Below are 24445 nucleotides of genomic sequence, written 5' to 3'. Positions count from 1 at the left end.
GACCCCCAAACTGCCCCAAAATCCACCTCGAGACCCCCAAAAATCCCCAAAATCCACCCCGAGACCCCCAAACTGCCCCAAAATCCACCTCGAGACCCCCAAACTGCCCCAAAATCCACCCCGAGACCCCCAAAAATCCCCAAAATCCACCCCGAGACCCCCAAAAAATCCCCAAATCCACCCTGAGACCCCAAAACTGCCCCAAAATCCACCCCGAGACCCCCAAAAATCCCCAAAATCCACCCTGAGACCCCCAAAAAATCCCCAAATCCACCCCGAGACCCCCAAAAAATCCCCAAATCCACCCTGAGACCCCAAAACCCCCCGAAACTGCCCCAAAATCCACCCTGAGAGCACCAAAACTGCCCCAAAAATCCCCAAAATCCACCCCGAGACCCCCAAACTGCCCCAAAATCCACCCCGAGACCCCCAAAAATTCCCAAAATCCACCCTGAGACCCCAAAACCCCCCGAAACTGCCCCAAAATCCACCCTGACAGCACCAAAAATCCCCCAAAATCGACCCTGACACCCTAAAATCCACCCTGAGACCCCCTAATCTCCCCCAAACCCTCCCAAAACTCCCCCAATCCTTCCCAAAACCCCCCAAAACCGCCCCAAGTCCCCCCAAAACTCCCCTGAGCTCCCCCAAAAACTGCCCCAACCCCCCCAAAAACCCCCCCATAATTCCCCTGAGACCCCCCAAACCCCCCCAGGGACCCCCAAACCCCCCCTGAGACCCCCAAAAACTGCCCCAAAACCCCCCAAAATTCCCCAAAACCCCCCCAAGACCCCCAAACCCCCCCCAAAACTCCCCTGAGCTCCCCCAAAAACTGCCCCAATCCCCCCAAAACGCCCCCAAAATTCCCCTAAACCACCCCAAAAACCCCCCAAACCCCCCCAGGGACCCCCAAATCCCCCCAGGGACCCCCCAAGCCCCCCCAGGGACCCCCAAACCCCCCCAGGGACCCCCCAAACCCCCCCAGGGACCCCCCAAACCCCCCCAGGGACCCCCAAACCCCACCCAGGACCCCCCAAATCCCCCCAGGGACCCCCCAAACCCCCCCAGGACCCCCCAAATCCCCCCAGGGACCCCCCAAGCCCCCCCAGGGACCCCCCAAGCCCCCCCAGGGGCCCCCCAAATCCCCCCAGGGACCCCCAAACCCCCCCAAGCCCCCCCAGGGACCCCCCAAACCCCCCCAGGGACCCCCCAAGACCCCCAGGGACCCCCCCCCCCACTCTCACCTTGGCGCCGTCGGCCTCCTGCACCTCGGGGGGCACCTTCTGGGGGTACCCGGGGCCCCCCCGGCGCTCGCGGAGCCGCTCCAGGGCCCCCCCCAGCTCCCGGCGCCGCGCCCCCAAACGGGCCAGCTCCGAGGGGGGGTCCACCAGGCCCTGGGACCCCCAAAGAGACCCCCAAAATCAGACTGGGATCCCCAGAGACCCCCAGAGACCCCCAAAATCAGACCGGGATCCCCAAAATCAGACCGGGACCCCCAAAGCCCCCCCAGAGCCCCCCCAAATCCCCCCATAGACCCCCAGAGCCCCCCAAATCACCCCAGAGACCCCCAAAGACCCCCCAAAGCCCCCCCATATAAACACCCAGAGCCCCCCAAATCCCCACAAAAGCCCCCCAGAGCCCCCCAAATCCCCCGAGCCCCCCAAATCCCCCCATAGACCCCCAGAAGCACCCCAAAACCCCCCAAAGCCCCCCCGTATAAACACCCAGAGCCCCCCAAAGCCCCCCAGATCCCCCCAAAATCCCCCCGAAGCCCCCGGCCCACCTGCAGCCTCAGGTGCACGGTGCAGCGCTCGGAGGCCACGGCCACGGCGCAGCCCCGGGGGGGCTCCTGGGACCCCCCCAGCAGCCGCACCGAGCCCACCCCCCCCAAAACGCGCAGCAGCCCCCCCCAGCGCCGGGCACGGGACCCCCAAACTGGGTCAGGACACTGCAGGAAACCTGGGGGGCAGAGGGGGGGGGTCAGGGTGGGACCCCCGAAAACAGCCCCAAAATCACCCAGAGACCCCCAGGGACCCCCAAAGTACACCCAGAGAGCCCCAAAAACACCCAGAGACCCCCCAGAGACCCCCAAAGTACACCCAGAGACCCCCAGGGACCCCTGAAAACAGCCCCAAAATCACCCAGAGACCCCCAGGGACCCCCTAGGACCCCATTACATCCCCAAAGCCCCCCCAGATCCCCATGTGAGCCCCCCCAAGACCCCCAAACCCCCATTTCAGGCGCCCCAGGACACCCAAACCCCCATTTCAGCCCCCCAAAGTCCCCCGAGCCCCCATTTCAGCCCCCCAAACCCCCCCAAACCCCTATTTGAGCCCCCCAAGCCCCCATTTGAACCCCCCAGGACCCCCCAAACCCCCACTTGAACCCCCCCAAGCCCCACCAAACCCCATCGGACCCCCCAAACCTCCATCGGACCCCCCCAAACCCCCATCGGAGCCCCCAAACCCCCATTCCAGCCCCCCAGGACCCCCAAGCCCCCATTGGAACCCCCCAAACCCCCATTGGAACCCCCCAAACCCCCATTGGAACCCCCCCAGCCCCCCTTTGAACCCCCCAAACCCCCATTGGAACCCCCCAAACCCCCATTTGAACCCCCCAAACCCCCATTCCAGCCCCCAAACCCCCATTGGAACCCCCCAAACCCCCATTTGGAACCCCCCCAGCCCCCCCAAACCCCCCTTTGAATGCCCCCAAACCCCCATTGGAACCCCCCAAACCCCCATTTGAACCCCCCAAACCCCCATTTGAACCCCCCCAGCCCCCACTGGAACCCCCCAGCCCCCCCAAACCCCCATTGGAACCCCCCAAGCCCCCATTGGAACCCCCCAGCCCCCCCAAACTCCCATTCCAGCCCCCCAGGACCCCCAAACCCCCATTTGAAGCCCCCCAAACCCCCCTTTGAACCCCCCAAACCCCCATTTGGAACCCCCCAAACCCCCATTGGAACCCCCCAAACCCCCCTTTGAACCCCCCAAACCCCCATTGGAACCCCCCAAACCCCCCTTTGAACCCCCCAGCCCCCCCAAACCCCCACTGGAACCCCCCCAGCCCCCCCAAACCCCCACTGGAACCCCCCAGCCCCCCCAAACCCCCACTCCAGCCCCCCAGGCGGCGCACAGGGGGGTCTCTGGCGGCTCAGGCCGTGCGCTGCCCGCAGGCTCCGCAGGGCGCGGGCGATGCCCAGCACGAACTCCATGGAGGCCTCGGCCTCGTCGTCCTGCCAGCAGAACTGGGGGGCACCGGGTCAGGGACCCCAAAATACAGCCAGGGACCCAAAATACTGCCAGGGACCCCAAAATCCCCCCCCAAAATACACCCAGGGACCCCAAAATACACCCAGGGACCCCAAAATCCCCCCCTAAACCACCCAGGGACCCCAAAATCCCCCCCTAAACCACCCAGGGACCCCAAAATCCTCCCCCTAAACCGCCCAGGGACCCCAAAATACACCCGGGGACCCCAAAATACACCCGGGGACCCCAAAATCCCCCCCCTAAACCACCCGGGGACCCCAAAATACAGCCAGGGACCCCAAAATCCCCCCCCAAAATACACCCGGGGACCCCAAAATACAGCTAGGGACCCCAAAATCCCCCCCCGAAACCACCCAGGGACCCCAAAATACACCCGGGGACCCCAAAATACAGCCAGGGACCCCAAAATCCCCCCCCTAAACCACCCAGGGACCCCAAAATACACCCGAGACCCAGAGATCCCCCCAAAAAACCATCCAGATCCCCCAAACCCCCCATGGGACCCCCCAAATGCCCCCTGGGACCCCCCTAAATCCCCCCAAACTCCCCCTGGGACCCTGCAAACGCCCCCAGGATGCCCCAAACCCCCTCCAGCACCCCCCAAACTCCCCCCAGGACCCCCCAAACCCCACCCAGGACCCCCCAAACTCCCCCCGGGACCCCCCAAACCCCACCCAGGACCTCCCAAACCCCCTCCAGGACCCCCCAAACCCCCCCCAGGACCCCCCAAACCCCACCCAGGACCCCCCAAACCCCTTCCAGGACCTCCCAAACCCCCCCGGGACCCTCCAAACCCCCCCAGGACCCCCCAAACCCCTTCCAGGACCTCCCAAACCCCCCCGGGACCCTCCAAACCCCCCCAGGACCCTCCAAACCCCTTCCAGGACCTCCCAAACGCCCCCAGGACCCCCCAAACCCCCCCCAGGACCCCCCAAACCCCACCCAGGACCCCCCAAACCCCACCCAGGATGCCCCAAACCCCACCCAGGACCCTCCAAACCCCCTCCAGGACCCCCCAAACCCCCTCCAGGACCCCCCAAACCCCACCCAGGACCCCCCAAACCCCACCCAGGATGCCCCAAACCCCACCCAGGACCCCCCAAACCCCACCCAGGATGCCCCAAACCCCCTCCAGGACCCCCCAAACCCCCCCCAGGCCCCCCGTACCTGCTGGGGCTCGGGGAAGGGGGCCAGGCTGACGCTGGGGGGCGCGGGGGGGGCGCGGGGCAGGCGCTGCCAGAGCTCCTCGGCCAGGAAGGGCATGAAGGGCGCCAGGAGCCGCAGCCCGGCCTCCAGGCACGTCAGCAGCGCCGCCCGGGCGGCCTCGGGGTCCCCTGGGCGGCGAGGAGGGCGGCACCATCGTGATCAGCACCCCAAAAACCCCCGGGGGACCCCCAAAACCCACCGGGAACCCCAAAAAAACCCAAAAAAACCCTCCAAACCCCTGCTGGGAACAGCAAAAACCACCAAAAATTCCCCAAAAACCCCTCAGGGTCCCCTGGGCGGCAGGGAGGGCGGCACCATCGCGATCAGCACCCCAAAAAACCCCCGGGGGACCCCAAACCCACCAGGAACCCCAGAAACACCAAAAAAACCCAAAAAATCCCACCGGGAACCCCCAAAAAACCACCAAAAACACCCAAAAATCCCCCAAAAACCCCTCGGGGTCCCCTGGGCGGCGGGGAGGGCGGCACCATCGCGATCAGCACCCCAAAAAACCCCCGGGGGACCCCCAAACCCACCGGGAACCCCGAAAAAACCCTGGGACCTCCAAAATCCCCCCCAAAACCCCCCTGGGACCCCAAAAAACCTCATGGGACCCCCAATATCCCCCCAAAAAACCCCCAGGGACCCCCAAAACCCCCCCAGGAACCCCTGGGACCCCCAAAATCCCCCCCAAAAACCCCCTGGGACCCCACAAATCCCCTCTGGGATTGCCCCAAAACCCCCATGGGACCCCCAAACCCCCTTGGGACCCCCAACATCCCCCCCAAACCCCCCTGGGACCCCCAAACCCCCCTGGGATTGCCCCAAATCCCCCCTGGGACCCCCCAAATCCCCCTGGGACCCCCCAAAATCCCCCTGGGACCCCCAAATCCCCCCTGGGACCCCCCAAACCCCCATGGGACCCCCAAATCCCCCCTGGGATTGCCCCAAACCCCCCTGGGACCCCCCAAAATCCCCCTGGGACCCCCAAATCCCCCTCACCTTTCTCCTCCTCCTCCTCCTCCTCTTCATCGCCGGCCCCGTCCAGCCCCTCCCCCTCGCCGGGACCCCCCGGGACCCCCCCGGGTGGGGCGGGGGTCCCGCGGGCCAGGACGGGCTTCACGCACTCCTGGGGAGGGGGCGGCGCCTCAGGGACCCCGAAACCAGCCCGGGGACCCCGAAACAACCCGGGGACCCCAAAAGAACCCCAAAAATACACCCAGGGACCCCAGAAACAGCCTGGGGACCCCAAAACAGCCCAGGGACCCCAAAACAACCCCAAAAATACACCCAGGGACCCCAAAAACAGCCCGGGGACCCCCTGTTGTTCGCGATGTCCCCAATGTTGTCAATGTCCCCCCAATGTCCCCAATGTCCCCAATCCCCCAACGTCCCCCAATGTCCCCGATGTCCCCACAATCCCCCCATTGTCCCCAATCCCCCCAATGTCCCCAGTGTCCCCCCAATGTCCCCAATGTCCCCAATGTCCCCAGTGTCCCCAATGTCCCCAATGTCCCCATTGTCCCCATTGTCCCCAATCCCCCCAGTGTCCCCAATCCCCCCAGTGTCCCCAGTGTCCCCAGTGTCCCCAATCCCCCCAGTGTCCCCATACCAGGTAGACGTCGCACAGCTCGTACACCCAGAAGCCGTGCACGGCCGTGGTGGCCCCACCAACCCCCTGATGTCCCCAATGTCCCCAATCCCCCCAGTGTCCCCAGTGTCCCCAATGTCCCCAATGTCCCCCCAATGTCCCCCCAATCCCCCCAATCCCCCCGTGTCCCCATACCAGGTAGACGTCGCACAGCTCGTACACCCAGAAGCCGTGCACGGCCGTGGTGGCGCCGGGGAAGTCGAAGGCCGCCAGCGCGTCCCCGCAGCTGCGCACGGCGCGGCTCAGGCGGCTGCGCACCCAGCGCTCGGCCAGCGAGCGGCGCCGCGCCAGCTGGGGACAGCGGGGTGGCACTCAGGGGACATTGGGGACAGAGGGGACAGTGGGGACATTGGGGACAGTGGGGGGATTGGGGGACAGCTCGGCCAGCGAGCGGCGCCGCGCCAGCTGGGGACAGCGGGGACAGAGGGGGGACATGGGGGGATTGGGGACATTGGGACATTGGGGACATTGGGGGGGACATTGGGGACATTGGGGGTGTTGGGGACACTGAGGGGACATTGGGTACACCAATGGGGACATTGGGGACATTGGGGACATTGGGACATTGGGGGGGACATTGGGTACACCAATGGGGACATTGGGGGGACATTGGGGGACATTGGGGGACATTGGGGGACATTGGGGGGACATTGAGGGGACAGCGGGGACATTGGGGACAGGGGTCTCAGGAGGTCCCGGGGGAATTTGGGGGGTCTCAGGGGTGGTCTCAGGGGATTTTGGGGGATCCCAGGTGAATTTGGGGGTTCTGGGAGGGTCCCGGGGGTACCTGTGCCTTGGGGGGGGGGGGGGGTCTCAGGGGAATTGGGGGGGTCCCAGTAGAATTTGAGGGGTCCCAGGGGGGTCCCAGGGGAATTTGGGGTTCTTGGGAGGGTCCCCAAGGGAATATGGGGGTCCCGGGGGAATTTGGGGGATCCCGGGGGGGTCCTGGAGGGTCTCAGTGGATTTTGGGGGTCCCAGGGGAATTTTGGGGGTCCCGGGGGGTCCCAGGGTATTCTGGGGGGTCCCGGGGGGGTCCCAGGGAATTTTGGGGGTCCCGGGGGATTTTGGGGGTCCCGGGGGGGTCCCGGGGGGGTCCCAGGGGAATTTTGGGGGTCCCGGGGGGGTCCCAGGGGATTTTGGGGTCCCGGGGGATTTTGGGGGTCCCGGGGGGGTCCCGGGGGGGTCCCAGGGGAATTTTGGGGGTCCCGGGGGGGTCCCAGGGGATTTTGGGGTCCCGGGGGATTTTGGGGGTCCCGGGGAATTTTCGGGGTCCCGGGGGGTCCCGGGGAATTTTGGGGGTCCCGGGGGGGTCCCGGGGGGGTCCCAGGGGATTTTGGGGGTCCCGGGGAATTTTGGGGGGTCCCGGGGGGGTCCCAGGGGATTTTGGGGTCCCGGGGGATTTTGGGGGTCCCGGGGGGGTCCCGGGGGGGTCCCAGGGGATTTTGGGGGTCCCGGGGGGGTCCCGGGGGGATCCCAGGGGATTTTGGGGGTCCCGGGGGATTTTGGGGGTCCCGGGGAATTTTGGGGGTCTCAGGGGATTTTGGGGGTCCCGGGGGTACCTGTTCCTCGGGGGGGGGCCGGTACCCCTCGCCCAGCGCCCGCAGCACGAAGCGAGCCCCGTTCCAGACCTTGTTACAGAAGTGCCGGTACCCCAAAACCCGCCCCACGTCCAGGTTGATGTCCCGCCCTGGATTTTGGGGTGATTTGGGGGTTTTTTGGGTGATTTTGGGGTTTTTGGGCTGGTTTCGGGCATTTTGGGGTGGTTTTGGGGTGGTTTTTGGGGTGGTTTTATGGTGGTTTTGGGGTTTTTTGGGGGATGGTTTTGGGTTTTTTGGGGGTGATTTTGGGGGTTTTTGGGGTGGTTTTGGAGTTTTGGGGTTTTTTTGGGGTGATTTGGGGTTTTTTTGGGGTGGTTTTGGGTTTCTTGGGGGGGTTTTGGGGTATTTGGGGGTATTTTGGTGTGTTATGGGATATTTTGGAGTTTTTTGGGGATATTTTGGGGTATATTGGGGTATTTTGGGGCGTTTTGGCACGTTTGGGGCTATTTTGGGCTGTTTTGGGGTATTCTGGGGTGTTTGGAGTATTTTGGGCAGTTTTTGGGCAGTTCTGGGGGGATTTTGGGCTGCTTTGGGGCAGTTTTGGGCAGTTTTTGGGCTGTTTTGGCGTATTTTGGCGTGTTTTGGGGCAGTTTTGGGGCATTTTGGGCTGTTTTGGGGTGTTTTGGGGCAGTTTTGGGTGGATTTTGGGCAGTTTTGGGGCAGTTTTGGGTGGATTTTGGGCAGTTTTGGGTGGATTTTGGGCAGTTTTGGGTACCCTGGGCCGTGTAGGCGCAGAGGGCGAAGCGCAGCGCGTCCGTCCCGCACTCGGGGATCCCCTCGGGGAAGTCGCGTTTCTGGGGGGCCAGAGGGGATAAAGACCCCCCAAAAACCCCCCAAATCCCCCCAAAAATTCCCCCCAAAAATCCCTCAAATCCCAAATCCACCCCAAAAGCCCCAAATCCCCCCAAAAATTCCCCCAAAAAAACCCCAAATCCACCCCAAAAACCCAAAACCCCAAAAAAAACCCCCAAATCCCCCCAAAATCCCTCCCAAATCCTAAATCCACCCCAAAAACCCCAAATCCCCCCAAAAGCCCCCCAAAAAAACCCCAAAAATTCCTAAAATTTGAAATCCACCCCAAAAACCCCAAATTCCCCCAAAATTCCCCCAAATAAAAAACCGAAATCCCAAATCCACCGCAAAAAAACAAAATCCCCCCAGATCCCCCCCAAAAAAACCCAAATCCCAAATCCACCCCAAATCCTCCCCAAATTTCCGCAAACCCACTCCAAATTCCCCAAAACCTCCACAAAAATCTCCCCAAAATTTCCCCAAATTCCCCCAAATCCCTAAACTTCCCCAAAACCCCTCCAAAAATGCCCCAAAACCCCCCAAAATCCACCCAAATTTACCCAAAATCCCCCTCAAATCCCCCCAATCCCCTCCCAAATCCCCCAAATTTTCCCCAAATCCCCCAAAATCCCCCCAAATCCCCGAATTCCCCCCAGTTCCCTCACCTGCCCCTCCCGGGCGCGCTCCAGCTCGGCCGGGTCCAGGTTGCTGCTCTCCAGCTGCAGGTGCAGCGCCTGGGGGGCACGGGGGGTTTGGGGGTCCCACCTGGGCTCACCTGGGGGGTTTTGGGGGGTCCTGGGGGGTTTGGGGGTCTCACCTGGGCTCACCTGGGGGTTTTTGGGGGGTCCCGGGGGGTTTGGGGGTCTCACCTGAGCTCACCTGGGCTCACCTGGGGGGTTTTGGGGGGTCCCGGGGGGTTTGGGGGTCCCACCTGGGCTCACCTGGGCTCACCTGAGCTCACCTGAGCTCACCTGGGGGGTTTTGGGGGGTCCTGGGGGGCACCGGGGGGTCCTCGGGGGTTTTGGGGTCTCACCTGAGCTCACCTGGGGTCACTGGGGGGTTTTGGGGGGTCCCGGGGGGCTTTGGGGGTCCCACCTGGGCTCACCTGGGGTCACTGGGGGGTTTTGGAGGGTCCCAGGGGGTTTGGGGGTCTCACCTGAGCTCACCTGGGCTCACCTGGGGGGCACCGGGGGTTTGGGGGTCCCACCTGGGCTCACCTGGGCTCACATGGGGTCACTGGGGGGTTTTGGGGGGTCCCGGGGGGTTTGGGGGTCTCACCTGAGCTCACCTGGGGGGTTTTGGGGGGTTTGGGGGTCCCACCTGAGCTCACCTGGGGGGTTTTGGGGGGTCCTGGGGGGTTTGGGGGTCCCACCTGAGCTCACCTGGGCTCACCTGGGCGGTTTTTGGGGGGTCCCGGGGGGTTTGGGGGGCTTTGGGGACCCACCTGGGCTCACCTGGGGGTTTTTGGGGGGTCCTGGAGGGTTCTGGGGTCCCACCTGGGCTCACCTGGGGTCACTGGGGGGGTTTTACGGGGTCCTGGGGGGTTTTTGGGTCTCACCTGAGGAATTTTTTGGGGTCCCCCCGGGGATTTTGGGGTCCCCCCGGGGATTTTGAGGTCCCCCGGGTGATTTTGGGGTCCCCCTGGGTGATTTTGGGGTCCCCCAGGTGATTTTGGGGTCCCCCTGGATAATTTTGGGGTCCCCCGGGGATTTTGGGGTCTCACCTGCAGCGAGGTGCCGCTGATGACGTCCAGGGGGTCGATGACGTTCCCCAGGGATTTGCTCATCTTGCGCCCGTGGGCGTCGCGCACGATGGCGTGCAGGTACACCTGGGCAGGTGAGGGATTTCGGGGGATTTTGGGTAATTTTGGGGTGATTTTTGGGTGATTTTTGGGTGATTTTTGGGGTTATTTTGGAGGCATTTTGGGTATTTGCGCATGATGGCGTGCAGGTACACCTGGGCAGGTGAGGGATTTGGGGGGATTTCGGGGGGATTTTGGGGTAATTTTGGGTATTTCTGGTGTTAAATATTTCAGGGGTATTTTTTGGGTGATTTTTGGGTGATTTTTGGGTGATTTTGGGGTGATTTTTGGGTGATTTTGGAGGTATTTTGGGTATTGGCGCACGATGGCGTGCAGGTACACCTGGGCAGGTGAGGGATTTTGGGGGATTTTGGGGGATTTTGGGTAATTTTGGGTATTTCTGGTGTTAAATATTTCAGGGGTATTTTTTGGGTGATTTTTGGGTGATTTTTTGGGTGATTTTTGGGATTATTTTGGAGGCATTTTGGGTATTTGCGCATGATGGCGTGCAGGTACACCTGGACAGGTGAGGGATTTGGGGGGATTTTGGGGTAATTTCGGGTATTTCTGGTGTTAAATATTTCAGGGGTATTTTTGGGTGATTTTTGGGTGATTTTTGGGTGATTTTTGGGGTGATTTTTGGGGTGATTTTGGAGGTATTTTGGGTATTTGCGCACGATGGCATGCAGGTACACCTGGGCAGGTGAGGGATTTTTGGGGATTTTGGGGTAATTTCGGGTATTTCTGGTGTTAAATATTTCGGGGGTATTTTTTGGGTGATTTTTGGGTGTTTTTGGGGTGATTTTTGGGGTGATTTTGGGTATTGGCACACAATGGCGTGCAGGTACACCTGGGCAGGTGAGGGATTTCGGGGGATTTTGGGGGATTTTGGGGTGTTTTGGGTATTTCTGGTGTTAAATATTTCGGGGGTATTTTTTGGGTGATTTTTGGGTGATTTTTGGGGTGATTTTGGGGTTATTTTGGGGGTGATTTTGGGTATTGGCACACGATGGCGTGCAGGTACACCTGGGCAGGTGAGGGATTTCGGGAGATTTCGGGGGATTTTGGGGTAATTTCGGGTATTTCTGGTGTTAAATATTTCAGGGGTATTTTTTGGGTGATTTTGGGGTATTTTTGGGGTGATTTTGGGATATTTTTGGGGTGGTTTTTTGGGATATTTCGGGGTGTTGATTTTGGGGTATTTTGGGTTGGTTTTGGGTTGATTTTGGGGTGTTTTTTGGGGGTTTTGGGGGTATTTTGGGGCTGTTTTCTGCGGCATTTTGGGGTGTTTATTTTGAGGTGATTTTGGGGTGATTTTTGGGGTGATTTTGGGTGGTTTTGGGTCCCACCTGGCGGAAGGGCAGGCGCCCGGTCAGTGCCAGCCCCAGCATCACCATGCGTGCCACCCAGAAGAACAGGATGTCGTGGCCGGTCTCCAGCAGCGAGCCGGGGTAGAAACGCTCCAGGTCGGGGGTCTGGGGGCAGCGGCGGCACCTTCAGACCCCCAAAACCTCCCCGAGACCCCCAAAAATCCCCCAAAAACACCCCGGACCCGGGAGAATCTGAGAGAACCCCAAAAAGACCCAAAAAAAACCCCAAAAACCCCACAAAAAAACACCCCAAGACCCCCAAAAACCCCCTGAGACACCTAAAAACCCCCCAAAAACACCCCGGAGCCATCAGACCCCCAAAACCTCCCCGAGACCCCCCAAAAATCCCCCAAAAACACCCCGGACCTGTGAGAATCTGAGAGAACCCCAAAAAGCCCCAAAAAAACCCCAAAACCCCACAAAAAAAACACCCCAAGACCCCCAAAAACCCCCTGAGACGCCCAAAAAACCCCAAAAAATCCCCCCAAACACACCCCGGTGACGTGAGAATCCCAGAGAACCCCAAAAAAACCCCAAAAACCCCACATAAAAACACCCCAAAACCCCCAAAACCTCCCTGAGACCCCCAAAAATCCCCAAAAACACCCCGGACCCATGAGAATCCTGAAGAACCCCAAAAAGGCCCAAAAAAACCCCAAAAAACCCCCAAAAAAACACCCCAAAACCCCCAAAAACTCCCTGAGACACCCAAAAAACTCCAAAAACCCCCCAGAACCAGCCCGGAGCCATCAGACCCCCCAAAACCCCCGGGACCCCCAAAAATACCCAAAAAATCCCCCCAAAACCACCTCAGTGATATGAGAACCCTGGAGACCCCCAAAAACCCAAAAAAATCCCCAAACCCCCCCAAAAAACCCCAAAAACCCCCTAAAACCACCCCGGAGCCCTGAGAACCACAGAAAACCCCCCAAAAACCCCCAAAAAACCCCAAAACCCCCCCAAAAAATCCCAAAAACCCCCAAAACCACCTCGGAGCCGTGAGACCCCCCAGAGACCCCCAAAAAACCACCCCAAAACCCCCCAAGAAACCCAAAATCACCCCAAAACTGCCCCAAACCCACCCCGGAACACCCCAAGGAACCCAAAATGCCCCAAAAAACCCAAAACTGCCCCAAAATCACCTGAAAACTGCCCCAAAGCCACCCCAGAACACCCCAAAAAACCCAAGATGCCCCCAAAAAATCCAAAACTGCCCCAAAACCACCCGAAAATCACCTCAAAACGACCCCAAAAAAACCCAAAATGCCTCAAACCCCCCCAAAACTGCCCCAAAATGCCCAAAATGCCCCAAATGCCCCAAAATGCCCAAAACTCCCCAAAATGCCCCAAATGCCCCGAAGGGCCCGACCTGCTCGGGCCAGCCGAAGATGGAGAAGGGGAAGAGGCCGGAGGAGAACCAAGTGTCCAGCACGTCCTCGTCTGGGACAGAGTGACCACTGACCACTGAGTGACCACTGACCACTGAGTGACCACTGACCACTGAGTGACCGCTGACCACACCGACCACTGAGTGACCACTGACCACTGAGTGACCACTGAGTGACCACTGACCACTGAGTGACCACTGACCACTGACCACACTGACCACTGAGTGACCACTGACCACTGAGTGACCCTGAGTGATCCTGAGTGACCACTGACCACACTGACCACTGAGTGACCACTGACCACTGAGTGACCACTGACCACTGACCACACTGACCACTGAGTGACCACTGAGTGACCACTGAGTGACCACTGAGTGACCGCTGAGTGACCCTGAGTGACCCTGAGTGACCACTGACCACTGAGCGACCCCTGAGTGACCCCCGAGTGACCCCTGACCCCCGAGTGACCCCTGACCCCGGCTGACCCTGCCCACCTTGCCTCAGGCCGATGGCTGCCGGGCTGACCCCGAAGGCCGCGGCCGCTTTGGCCCGAGCCTCGTCCTCGCTGCGGCCGCTGACCCAGAACCGCCCGTCCTCGTCCTGGCACCCGAAACGGCAAAAGTCACCCCAAAAATCCCGAAAGTCACCCCAAAAATCCCGAAAGTTACCCCAAAATCCCTAAAATCCCGAAAGTTACCCCAAAATCCCTAAAATCCCGAAAGTTACCCCAAAAATCCCAAAAGTTACCCCAAAATCCCTAAAATCCCAAAAGTTACCCCAAAAATCCCGAAAGTTACCCCAAAAATCCCGAAAGTTACCCCAAAATCCCTAAAATCCCGAAAGTTACCCTAAAAATCCCGAAAGTTACCCCAAAAATCCAAAATGTGACCTCAGCGACCCTCAAGTCCCTCCCAGTCCCTCCCAGTTTATCCCAGTTCCCTCCAGTCCCTCCCAGTTCCCTCCCAGTTCCCTCCCAGTCCCTCCCAGTTCCCTCCCAGTCCCTCCCAGTCCCTCCCAGTTCCCTCCCAGTTCCCTCCCAGTCCCCCCCAGTCCCTCCCAGTCCCCCCCAGTTCCCTCCCAGTCCCCTCCCAGTCCCTCCCAGTCCCTCCCAGTCCCTCCCAGTCCCCCCCAGTCCCTCCCAGTCCCTCCCAGTCCCTCCCAGTTCCCTCCCAGTCCCTCCCAGTTCCCTCCCAGTCCCCCCCAGTTCCCTCCCAGTCCCTCCCAGTCCCTCCCAGTTCCCTCCCAGTCCCTCCCAGTTCCCTCCCAGTCCCTCCCAGTTCCCTCCCAGTCCCTCCCAGTTCCCTCCCAGTCCCTCCCAGTTCCCTCCCAGTCCCTCCCAGTTCCCTCCCAGTTCCCTCCCAGTCCCTCCCAGTCCCCCCCAGTCCCTCCCAGTCCCCCCCAGTCCCCCCCAGTCCCTCCCAGTCCCCCCCAGTCCCTCCCAGTCCCTCCCAGTTCCCTCCCAGTTCCCTCCCAGTCCCCCCCAGTCCCTCCCAGTCCCCCCCAGTCCCCCCCAGTCCCCCCCAGTCCCCCCCAGTCCCCTCCCAGTCCCCCCCAGTCCCCTCCCAGTCCCTCCCAGTTCCCTCCCAGTCCCCCCCAGTCCCTCCCAGTCCCTCCCAGTCCCCCCCAGTCCCCCCCAGTCCCCCCCAGTCCCCTCCCAGTCCCCCCCAGTCCCCCCCAGTTCCCTCCCAGTTCCCTCCCAGTCCCCCCCAGTCCCCCCCAGTGCCCTCCCAGTCCCCTCCCAGTCCCCCCAGTCCCCCCAGTCCCCCCAGCCCTGCCCCACACCTCTCCGGGGGTCACCCGTGGGTCGTCGATGGTGATGAAGTAGGCCGGGATGCGATGGCCCCACCAGAGCTGCCGCGAGATGCACCAGTCCCTGCGGGGGCGGGGCACGAGTGGGGTGGGTGGGGCCGCTATGGGGCAGGTGTGGGGTGGGGTCCCTATGGGGCACGAGTGGGGTGGGTGGGGTCGCTATGGGGCAGGTGTGGGGTGTGGGGTGGGGTAGGTGTGGGGTGGGGTCCCTATGGGGCAGGTGTGGGGTGTGGGGTGGGGTCCCTATGGGGCAGGTGTGGGGTGGGGTCCCTATGGGGCAGGTGTGGGGTGTGGGGTGGGGTCCCTATGGGGCAGGTGTGGGGTGGGGTCCCTATGGGGCAGGTGTGGGGTGTGGGGTGGGGTCCCTATGGGGCAGGTGTGGGGTGGGGTCCCTATGGGGCAGGTGTGGGGTGTGGGGTGGGGTCCCTATGGGGCAGGTGTGGGTGGGGCCGCTATGGGGCAGGTGTGGGGCAGGTGTAGGTCATTCTATGGGGCAGGTGTGGGGTGTGGGGTGGGGCAGGTGTGGGGTCGCTATGGGTCAGTCTATGGGGTAGGTGTGGCTGTGGGTGGGGTCCCTATGGGGCAGGTGTGGGGTGTGGGGTGGGGCAGGTGTGGGGTGGGGTCCCTATGGGGCAGGTGTGGGTCAGTCTATGGGTCACGTGTGGGTCAGGTGTGGGTCAGGTGTGGGTCAGGTGTGGGTCAGGTGTGGGTCAGGTGTGGGTCACTGTGGGTCAGGTGTGGTCCAGCCCCTCACCTGATGTTCTCCATCCAGCTGAACCAGGTGCAGGGCAGGGTTTTGGGGCAGGGTTATGGGGCAGGGTTATGGGGCAGGGTTATGGGGCAGGTGTGGGTCAGGTGTGGGTCAGGTGTGGGTCGCTATGGGTCAGGTGTGGGTCAGGTGTGGGTCAGGTGTGGGTCGCTGTGGGGCAGGTGTGGGTCGCTATGGGTCAGGTGTGGGTCAGGTGTGGGTCAGGTGTGGGTCAGGTGTGGGTCAGGTGTGGGTCAGGTGTGGGTCGCTGTGGGTCGCTATGGGTCAGGTGTGGTCCAGCCCCTCACCTGATGTTCTCCATCCAGCTGAACCAGGTGCGGGGCAGGGTTTTGGGGCAGGGTTTTGGGGTCGCTATGGGGCAGGTGTGGGTCGCTGTGGGGCAGGTGTGGGTCAGGTGTGGGTCGCTGTGGGTCAGGTGTGGTCCAGCCCCTCACCTGATGTTCTCCATCCAGCTGAACCAGGTGCAGGGCAGGGTTTTGGGGCAGGGTTTTGGGGCAGGGTTATGGGGCAGGTGTGGGTCAGGTGTGGGTCGCTATGGGTCGCTATGGGTCAGGTGTGGTCCAGCCCCTCACCTGATGTTCTCCATCCAGCTGAACCAGGTGCAGGGCAGGGTTTTGGGGCAGGGTTTTGGGGTTGCTACGGGTCAGGTGTGGGTCAGGTGTGGGTCGCTATGGGTCAGGTGTGGGTCAGGTGTGGGTCGCTGTGGGTCAGGTGTGGGTCGCTATGGGGCAGGTGTGGGTCGGCCTCACCTGATGTTCTCCATCCAGCTGAACCAGGTGCGGGCGTGGCCGGGCGGGTGCAGCCGCAGGTCCCCCCGGCGCACGGCGGCGGCGGCGGCGCCCGCCAGGCCCTGGCAGCGCACGAACCACTGAGGCACGGCCCGGGGCTCCAGCACGTCCTTGGAGCGGCTGGGACAGGGACACCTGTCACCTCACCTGTGACACCTGTGTCACACCTGTCACACCTGTGTCACACCTGTGTCACCTGTGTCACACCTGTCACACCTGTGTCACACCTGTGTCACACCTGTGTCACCCACTGAGGCACGGCCCGGGGCTCCAGCACGTCCTTGGAGCGGCTGGGACACCGAGGGACACCTGTCACCTCACCTGTGACACCTGTGTCACACCTGTGTCACACCTGAGCCACCACTGAGGCACGGCCCGGAGCTCCAGCACGTCCTTGGAGCGGCTGGGACAGGGACACCTGTGTCACCTGAGTCACACCTGTCACACCTGTGTCACACCTGAGTCACACCTGTGTCACACCTGTGTCACCCACTGAGGCACGGCCCGGGGCTCCAGCACATCCTTGGAGCGGCTGGGACACCGAGAGGGACGCCTGTGTCACCTGTGTCACCTCACCTGTGCCACCTCACCTGTGCCACCTGTGCCACCTGAGTGCCACCTGGCCCGTGTCACCTCACCTGTCACACCTGTGTCACCTGTCACCTCACCTGTGACACACCTGTGTGACACCTGTCACCTCACCTGTCACACCTGTGTCACCTGTCACCTCACCTGTGACACCTGTGTCACCTGTCACCTCATCTGTCACACCTGTGTGCCACCTGTGTCACCTCACCTGTCACACTGGTGTCACCTGTCACCTCACCTGTCACACCTGTGTGTCACCTGTCACCTCACCTGTCACACCAGTGTCACCTGTCACCTCACCTGTCACACCGGTGTCACCTGTCACCTCACCTGTCACACCAGTGTGCCACCTGTGTCACCTCACCTGTCACACCTGTGTCACCTGTCACCTCACCTGTGCCACCTGTGCCACCTGAGTGCCACCTGGCCCCTGTGTCACCTCACCTGTCACACTGGTGTCACCTGTCACCTCACCTGTCACACCTGTGTCACCTGTCACCTCACCTGTCACACTGGTGTCACCTGTCACCTCACCTGTCACACCTGTGTCACACCTGTCACCTCACCTGTGCCACCTGTGCCACCTGAGTGCCACCTGGCCCCCGTGCCACCTCACCTGTCACACCTGTGTCACCTGTCACCTCACCTGTCACACCTGTGCCACCTGTCACCTCACCTGTCACACTGGTGTCACCTGTCACCTCACCTGTCACACCTGTGACACCTGTCACCTCACCTGTCACACCGGTGTCACCTGTCACCTCACCTGTCACACCTGTGTCACCTGTCACCTCACCTGTGACACCTGTGTCACCTGTCACCTCACCTGTCACACCGGTGTCACCTGTCACCTCACCTGTCACACCTGTGTCACCTGTCACCTCACCTGTGACACCTGTGTGTCACCTGTCACCTCACCTGTGACACCTGTGTCACCTGTCACCTCACCTGTCACACCGGTGCCACCTGTCACCTCACCTGTCACACCTGTGTGTCACCTGTCACCTCACCTGTCACACTGGTGTCACCTGTCACCTCACCTGTCACACCTGTGTGCCACCTGTGTCACCTCACCTGTCACACCTGTGCCCGTGGCGCTCACCTGCAGATGGGCACCACCATGGGGTTCTCGCTGACGCCCCGGAACAGCCCCAGGGCCTTGAGGGTGTCCAGGAGCGCCCGGCGGGCCTGGAAGCGCGGCATGCCCTGGGGAGAGTGACCGGAGTGACCCTGAGTGACCACTGACCACTGAGTGACCCTGAGTGACCACTGAGTGACCCTGAGTGACCACTGAGTGACCACTGACCCCCTGAGTGACCACTGAGTGACCACTGACCACTGAGTGACCACTGACCATTGAGTGACCACTGAGTGACCACTGAGTGACCCTGAGTGACCACTGAGTGACCGCTGAGTGACCACAGTGACCACTGAGTGACCACTGAGTGACCACTGAGTGACCACTGAGTGACCACTGACCACTGAGTGACCACTGAGTGACCACTGAGTGACCACAGTGACCACTGAGTGACCACTGAGTGACCACTGAGTGACCACTGAGTGACCACTGACCACTGAGTGACCACTGAGTGACCACTGAGTGACCACAGTGACCACTGAGTGACCACTGACCACTGAGTGACCCCTGAGTGACCCTGAGTGACCACTGAGTGACCACTGACCACTGAGTGACCCTGAGTGACCACTGACCCTGAGTGACCCTGAGTGACCCTGAGTGACCACTGAGTGACCCTGAGTGACCACTGACCCCTGAGTGACCACTGAGTGACCACTGACCACTGAGTGACCACTGAGTGACCACTGAGTGACCCTGAGTGACCACTGACCACTGAGTGACCACTGAGTGACCACTGAGTGACCCTGAGTGACCACTGAGTGACCCTGAGTGACCCTGAGTGACCACTGACCACTGAGTGACCACTGAGTGACCACTGAGTGACCCTGAGTGACCACTGAGTGACCCTGAGTGACCCTGAGTGACCACTGACCACTGAGTGACCACTGAGTGACCCTGAGTGACCCTGAGTGACCACTGACCACTGAGTGACCACTGAGTGACCCTGAGTGACCACTGACCACTGAGTGACCACTGACCACTGAGTGACCACTGAGTGACCACTGACCACTGAGTGACCCTGAGTGACCCTGAGTGACCCTGAGTGACCACTGACCACTGAGTGACCACTGAGTGACCACTGAGTGACCACTGACCACTGAGTGACCACTGACCACTGAGTGACCACTGAGTGACCACTGACCACTGAGTGACCCTGAGTGACCACTGAGTGACCACTGACCACTGAGTGACCCTGAGTGACCACTGAGTGACCACTGGCCACTGAGTGACCCTGGGTGACCCTGAGTGACCACTGAGTGACCAGTGAGTGACCCTGAGTGACCCTGAGTGACCACTGAGTGACCACTGAGTGACCAATGACCACTGAGTGACCACTGAGTGACCCTGAGTGACCCTGAGTGACCACTGAGTGACCACTGACCACTGAGTGAGCACTGACCACACTGACCACTGAGTGACCACTGACCACTGAGTGACCCTGAGTGACCACTGAGTGACCACTGAGTGACCACTGAGTGACCCTGAGTGACCACTGAGTGACCACTGACCCCCTGAGTGACCACTGAGTGACCCTGAGTGACCCTGAGTGACCACTGACCACTGAGTGACCACTGACCCCCTGAGTGACCCTGAGTGACCACTGAGTGACCACTGAGTGACCACTGAGTGACCACAGCCTACTCAGTGACCATTGACCCAGCCCAAACCCCCCAAATCCCCCCCAAACCTCCCCAAACCCCCCCAAAACTCCCAAAACCCCTCAAACCACCCCAAAACCCTCCCAGTCCCCCAAACCCCTCAAACAACCCCAAATCCCCTCCAAAACTCCCAAAACCGCCCCCAACCCCCCAAACCCCCCAACCCCCCAATCCCCCAAATCCCCCAAACCCCCCCAGCCCCCCAACCCCCCCATAGCCCCCAGCCCCACCTGGAAGGGCGGGGGCACGTTGACCATGGCGCCGTCCTCGCCGATGACCACGGCCACGCCCAGCCCGTGGCGCCGCCCCACCTCGAAGTCGGCGGCGTCGTGGGCGGGGGTGATCTTCACCGCGCCTGGGGCGGGGCCGGCGTCGGACACGCCCACGGGGACACGCCCACGGGACACGCCCACCCGAAACACGCCCACGGGGACACGCCCACGGGACACGCCCACGGGGATACGCCCACGGGACACGCCCACGGGGATACGCCCACGGGACACGCCCACGGGGACACGCCCACGGGGACACGCCCACAGGACACGCCCACCGGTACACGCCCACGGGGACACGCCCACGGGGACACGCCCACGGGGACACGCCCACAGGACACGCCCACCGGTACACGCCCACGGGGACACACCCACAGGGACACGCCCACGGGGACACGCCCACGGGGACACGCCCACGGGGACACGCCCACCCGGGACACGCCCATGGGGACACGCCCACCCGGGACACGCCCACGGGGACACGCCCACGGGACACGCCCACGGGGACACGCCCACCCAAGACACGCCCACGGGGACACGCCCACGGGGACACGCACACGGGAACACGCCCACCCAGGGCACGCCCACGGGGACACGCCCACGGGGACACGCCCACGGGGACACGCCCACGGGGACACGCCCACGGGGACACGCCTATCCTGGCACGCCCACCCGGGACACGCCCACCCGGGACAGGCCCATCGGGGACACGCCCACGGGGACACGCCCCCAAATAACCTCACCCAATCAGGCCACGCCCCCAAATAACCACAGCCAATCAGGCCACGCCCCCAAATAACCACACCCAATCAGGCCACACCCCTAAATGACCACACCTAATCAGGCCACACCCCCAAATAACCACACCCAATCAGGCCACACCCCTAAATAACCACACCCAATCAGGCCACACCCCTAAATAACCACACCCCAAAAGAAAAACACCCCCAAATAACCACAGCCAATCAGGCCTCACCCACAAATAACCACACCCAATCAGGCCACGCCCCCATTTGACCACACCCAATCAGGCCACGCCCCCAAATAACCACACCCAATCAGGCCACACCCCCAAATAACCACACCCAACCAGGTCACGCCCCCAAAAACCACACCAAATCAGGCCACACCCCCAAATAACCACACCCAATCAGGCCACGCCCCCAAATAACCACACCCAATCAGGCCACACCCCTAAATAACCACACCAAATCAGGCCACACCCCTAAATAACCACACCAAATCAGGCCACACCCCTAAATAACCACACCCAGCCAGGCCACGCCCCCATTTGACCACACCCAGCCCGGCCCCGCCCCTCACCGGTGCCGAACTCGGGGTCCACGAAGGCGTCGTGCAGCACCGGCAGGCGCCGCCCGGTCAGCGGGTGCACAACATGGCGGCCGCGCAGGTGCTGCGGGGGCGGGGCCGTGGGGCGGGGCCGGACACGCCCACCGGGACACCTGACCCGCCCTGGCCACGCCCAGCGGGACACCTGACCCGCCTTGGCCACGCCCACCGGGACACCTGACCCGCCTTGGCCATGCCCACCGGGACACCTGACCCATTCTGGCCACGCCCACCTGGACACCTGACCCGCCTTGGCCACGCCCACCGGGACACCTGACCCGCCTTGGCCACGCCCACCGGGACACCTGACCTGCCTTGGCCACGCCCACCGGGACACCTGACCCGGCCACGCCCACCGGACACCTGAACCGCCCTGGCCACGCCCACCTGGACACCTGACCCGCCTTGGCCACGCCCACCGGGACACCTGACCCGCCCTGGCCACGCCCACTGGGACACCTGACCCGGACACGCCCACCGGGACACCTGACCCGCCCCGGCCACGCCCACGGGACACCTGACCCATTCTGGCCACGCCCACCTGGGATGGTCCCACCCCCTCATTGGGTATTGGGGATCTCAGGTGTGTCTGGCCCCGTCCCCAGGTGTGTAAGCCACACCCCCCAGGTGTTTGGCCCCGCCCCCAGGTGTTTGGCCCCACCCCCAGGTGTTTTTGGCCCCACCCCAGGTGTTTGGCCCCTCCCCAGGTGAGTTTAGCCCCGCCCCCAGGTGTGTTTAGCCCCGCCCCCAGGTGTGTTTAGCCCCTCCCCAGGTGTGTTTTGCCCCGCCCCAGGTGTGTTTAGCCCCGCCCCCAGGTGTGTTTAGCCCCTCCCCAGGTGTGTTTAGCCCCGCCCCCAGGTGAGTTTAGCCCCGCCCCAGGTGAGTTTAGCCCCGCCCCAGGTGAGTTTAGCCCCGCCCCCAGGTGTGTTTGGCCCCGCCCCCAGGTGTGTTTAGCCCCGCCCCAGGTGCGCTCACCTGGTACCGGGGGTCCTCGGGGTGCACGGCCACGGCCGCGTCCCCCAGCATCGTCTCCAGCCGAGTCGTGGCCACGACCACCTCGGGGTCCTCGCCCGGGCCTGGGAGACCCCAGACCCGTAAAGAGACCCCAGAGAGACCCCAGACCCATAAAGAGACCCCAGACCCGTAAAGAGACCCCAGAGAGACCCCAGACCCGTAAAGAGACCCCAGACCCGTAAAGAGACCCCAGAGAGACCCCAGACCCACAGAGAGACCCCAGACCCGTAAAGAGACCCCAGACCCATAAAGAGACCCCAGACCCCAAAGAGAGACCCCAGACCCCACAGAGAGACCCCAGACCCGTAAAGAGACCCCAGACCCCAAAGAGAGACCCCAGACCCATAAAGAGACCCCAGACCCGTAAAGAGACCCCAGAGAGACCCCAGACCCATAAAGAGACCCCAGACCCGTAAAGAGACCCCAGAGAGACCCCAGACCCACAGAGAGACCCCAGACCCGTAAAGAGACCCCAGACCCATAAAGAGACCCCAGAGAGACCCCAGAGAAGGACCCCAGACCCACAGAGAGACCCCAGAGAGGGACCCCAGACCCACAGAGAGACCCCAGACCCGTAAAGAGACCCCAGACCCGTAAAGAGACCCCAGAGAGACCCCAGACCCACAGAGAGACCCCAGACCCGTAAAGAGACCCCAGACCCATAAAGAGACCCCAGACCCCAAAGAGAGACCCCAGACCCCACAGAGAGACCCCAGACCCGTAAAGAGACCCCAGACCCCAAAGAGAGACCCCAGACCCATAAAGAGACCCCAGACCCGTAAAGAGACCCCAGAGAGACCCCAGACCCATAAAGAGACCCCAGACCCGTAAAGAGACCCCAGAGAGACCCCAGACCCACAGAGAGACCCCAGACCCGTAAAGAGACCCCAGACCCATAAAGAGACCCCAGACCCCAAAGAGAGACCCCAGACCCCACAGAGAGACCCCAGACCCGTAAAGAGACCCCAGACCCCAAAGAGAGACCCCAGACCCATAAAGAGACCCCAGACCCGTAAAGAGACCCCAGAGAGACCCCAGACCCATAAAGAGACCCCAGACCCGTAAAGAGACCCCAGAGAGACCCCAGACCCACAGAGAGACCCCAGACCCGTAAAGAGACCCCAGACCCATAAAGAGACCCCAGAGAGACCCCAGAGAAGGACCCCAGACCCACAGAGAGACCCCAGAGAGGGACCCCAGACCCACAGAGAGACCCCAGACCCATAAAGAGACCCCAGAGAGGGACCCCAGACCCGTAAAGAGACCCCAGACCCATAAAGAGACCCCAGAGAGGGACCCCAGACCCATAAAGAGACCCCACAGAGAGACCCCAGAGAGGGACCCCAGACTCACAGAGAGACCCCAGACCCATAAAGAGACCCCAAAGAGAGACCCCAGACCCACAGAGAGACCCCAGACCCACAGAGAGACCCCAGACCCGTAAAGAGACCCCAGAGAGGGACCCCAAAGAGAGACCCCAGACCCACAGAGAGACCCCAGACCCGTAAAGAGACCCCAGACCCACAGAGAGACCCCAAAGAGAGACCCAAGACCCACAGGGACCCACAGAGAGACGCCCCCGGAGATCCCAGAGGGATCCCAGACCCCACAGGGACCCCACAGGGACCCCCCAGAGCCCCCCCGGGACCCCCACCCCCACTCACCGGCCCCCTCCAGGGGGTAGGCGAAGGAAACCAGGACCCCAAATTCCACAGGCTCCTCGTAGCCGGGGACCCGCAGGAGGGTGCGGCCCCCCAGCTCCCGCTTCTCCACCTGGGGACCCCCAAAAACCCCTGAGAGACCCCCAAAAACACCCCAAAAACACCAAACCCCCCCAGCTCCCGCTTCTCCCCCTGGGGACCCCCAAAAACCCCTGAGGGACCCCCCAAAAAATCCCCAAAAACACCAAACCCCCCCAGCTCCCGCTTCTCCACCTGGGGACCCCCAAAAACCCCTGAGAGACCCCCCAAAAACACCC

The 24445-nt window shown here is 62.2% G+C and overlaps 1 protein-coding gene across 1 annotated transcript in view; it reads right to left on the bottom strand.

The window, feature by feature from the left end:
* The window catches only part of VARS1 (valyl-tRNA synthetase 1), a 36986-nt gene that overhangs the window by 185 nt on the left and 12356 nt on the right, over nucleotides 1-24445 (bottom strand). Inside the window, exons 12-31 of the mRNA XM_085564914.1 lie at nucleotides 24132-24240; nucleotides 22429-22529; nucleotides 21427-21517; nucleotides 20062-20186; nucleotides 18138-18241; nucleotides 16409-16567; nucleotides 14864-14954; nucleotides 13576-13681; nucleotides 13063-13133; nucleotides 11673-11798; nucleotides 10246-10350; nucleotides 9188-9256; nucleotides 8446-8524; nucleotides 7692-7819; nucleotides 6268-6423; nucleotides 5484-5610; nucleotides 4443-4609; nucleotides 3139-3250; nucleotides 1784-1959; nucleotides 1245-1394 (exon numbers count right to left, since the gene is read on the bottom strand). Coding sequence (XP_085421040.1) covers nucleotides 1245-1394; nucleotides 1784-1959; nucleotides 3139-3250; nucleotides 4443-4609; nucleotides 5484-5610; nucleotides 6268-6423; nucleotides 7692-7819; nucleotides 8446-8524; nucleotides 9188-9256; nucleotides 10246-10350; nucleotides 11673-11798; nucleotides 13063-13133; nucleotides 13576-13681; nucleotides 14864-14954; nucleotides 16409-16567; nucleotides 18138-18241; nucleotides 20062-20186; nucleotides 21427-21517; nucleotides 22429-22529; nucleotides 24132-24240 — 2352 coding nt within the window. The remainder of the gene's footprint in view (nucleotides 1-1244; nucleotides 1395-1783; nucleotides 1960-3138; nucleotides 3251-4442; nucleotides 4610-5483; nucleotides 5611-6267; nucleotides 6424-7691; nucleotides 7820-8445; nucleotides 8525-9187; nucleotides 9257-10245; nucleotides 10351-11672; nucleotides 11799-13062; nucleotides 13134-13575; nucleotides 13682-14863; nucleotides 14955-16408; nucleotides 16568-18137; nucleotides 18242-20061; nucleotides 20187-21426; nucleotides 21518-22428; nucleotides 22530-24131; nucleotides 24241-24445) is intronic.

Source organism: Lonchura striata, chromosome 35 (genome assembly GCF_050655825.1).
Source record: "Lonchura striata isolate lonStrDom1 chromosome 35, ASM5065582v1, whole genome shotgun sequence".
NCBI classification, from domain to species: domain Eukaryota; kingdom Metazoa; phylum Chordata; class Aves; order Passeriformes; family Estrildidae; genus Lonchura; species Lonchura striata.
This window is presented reverse-complemented; position numbering and strand designations above follow the sequence as displayed.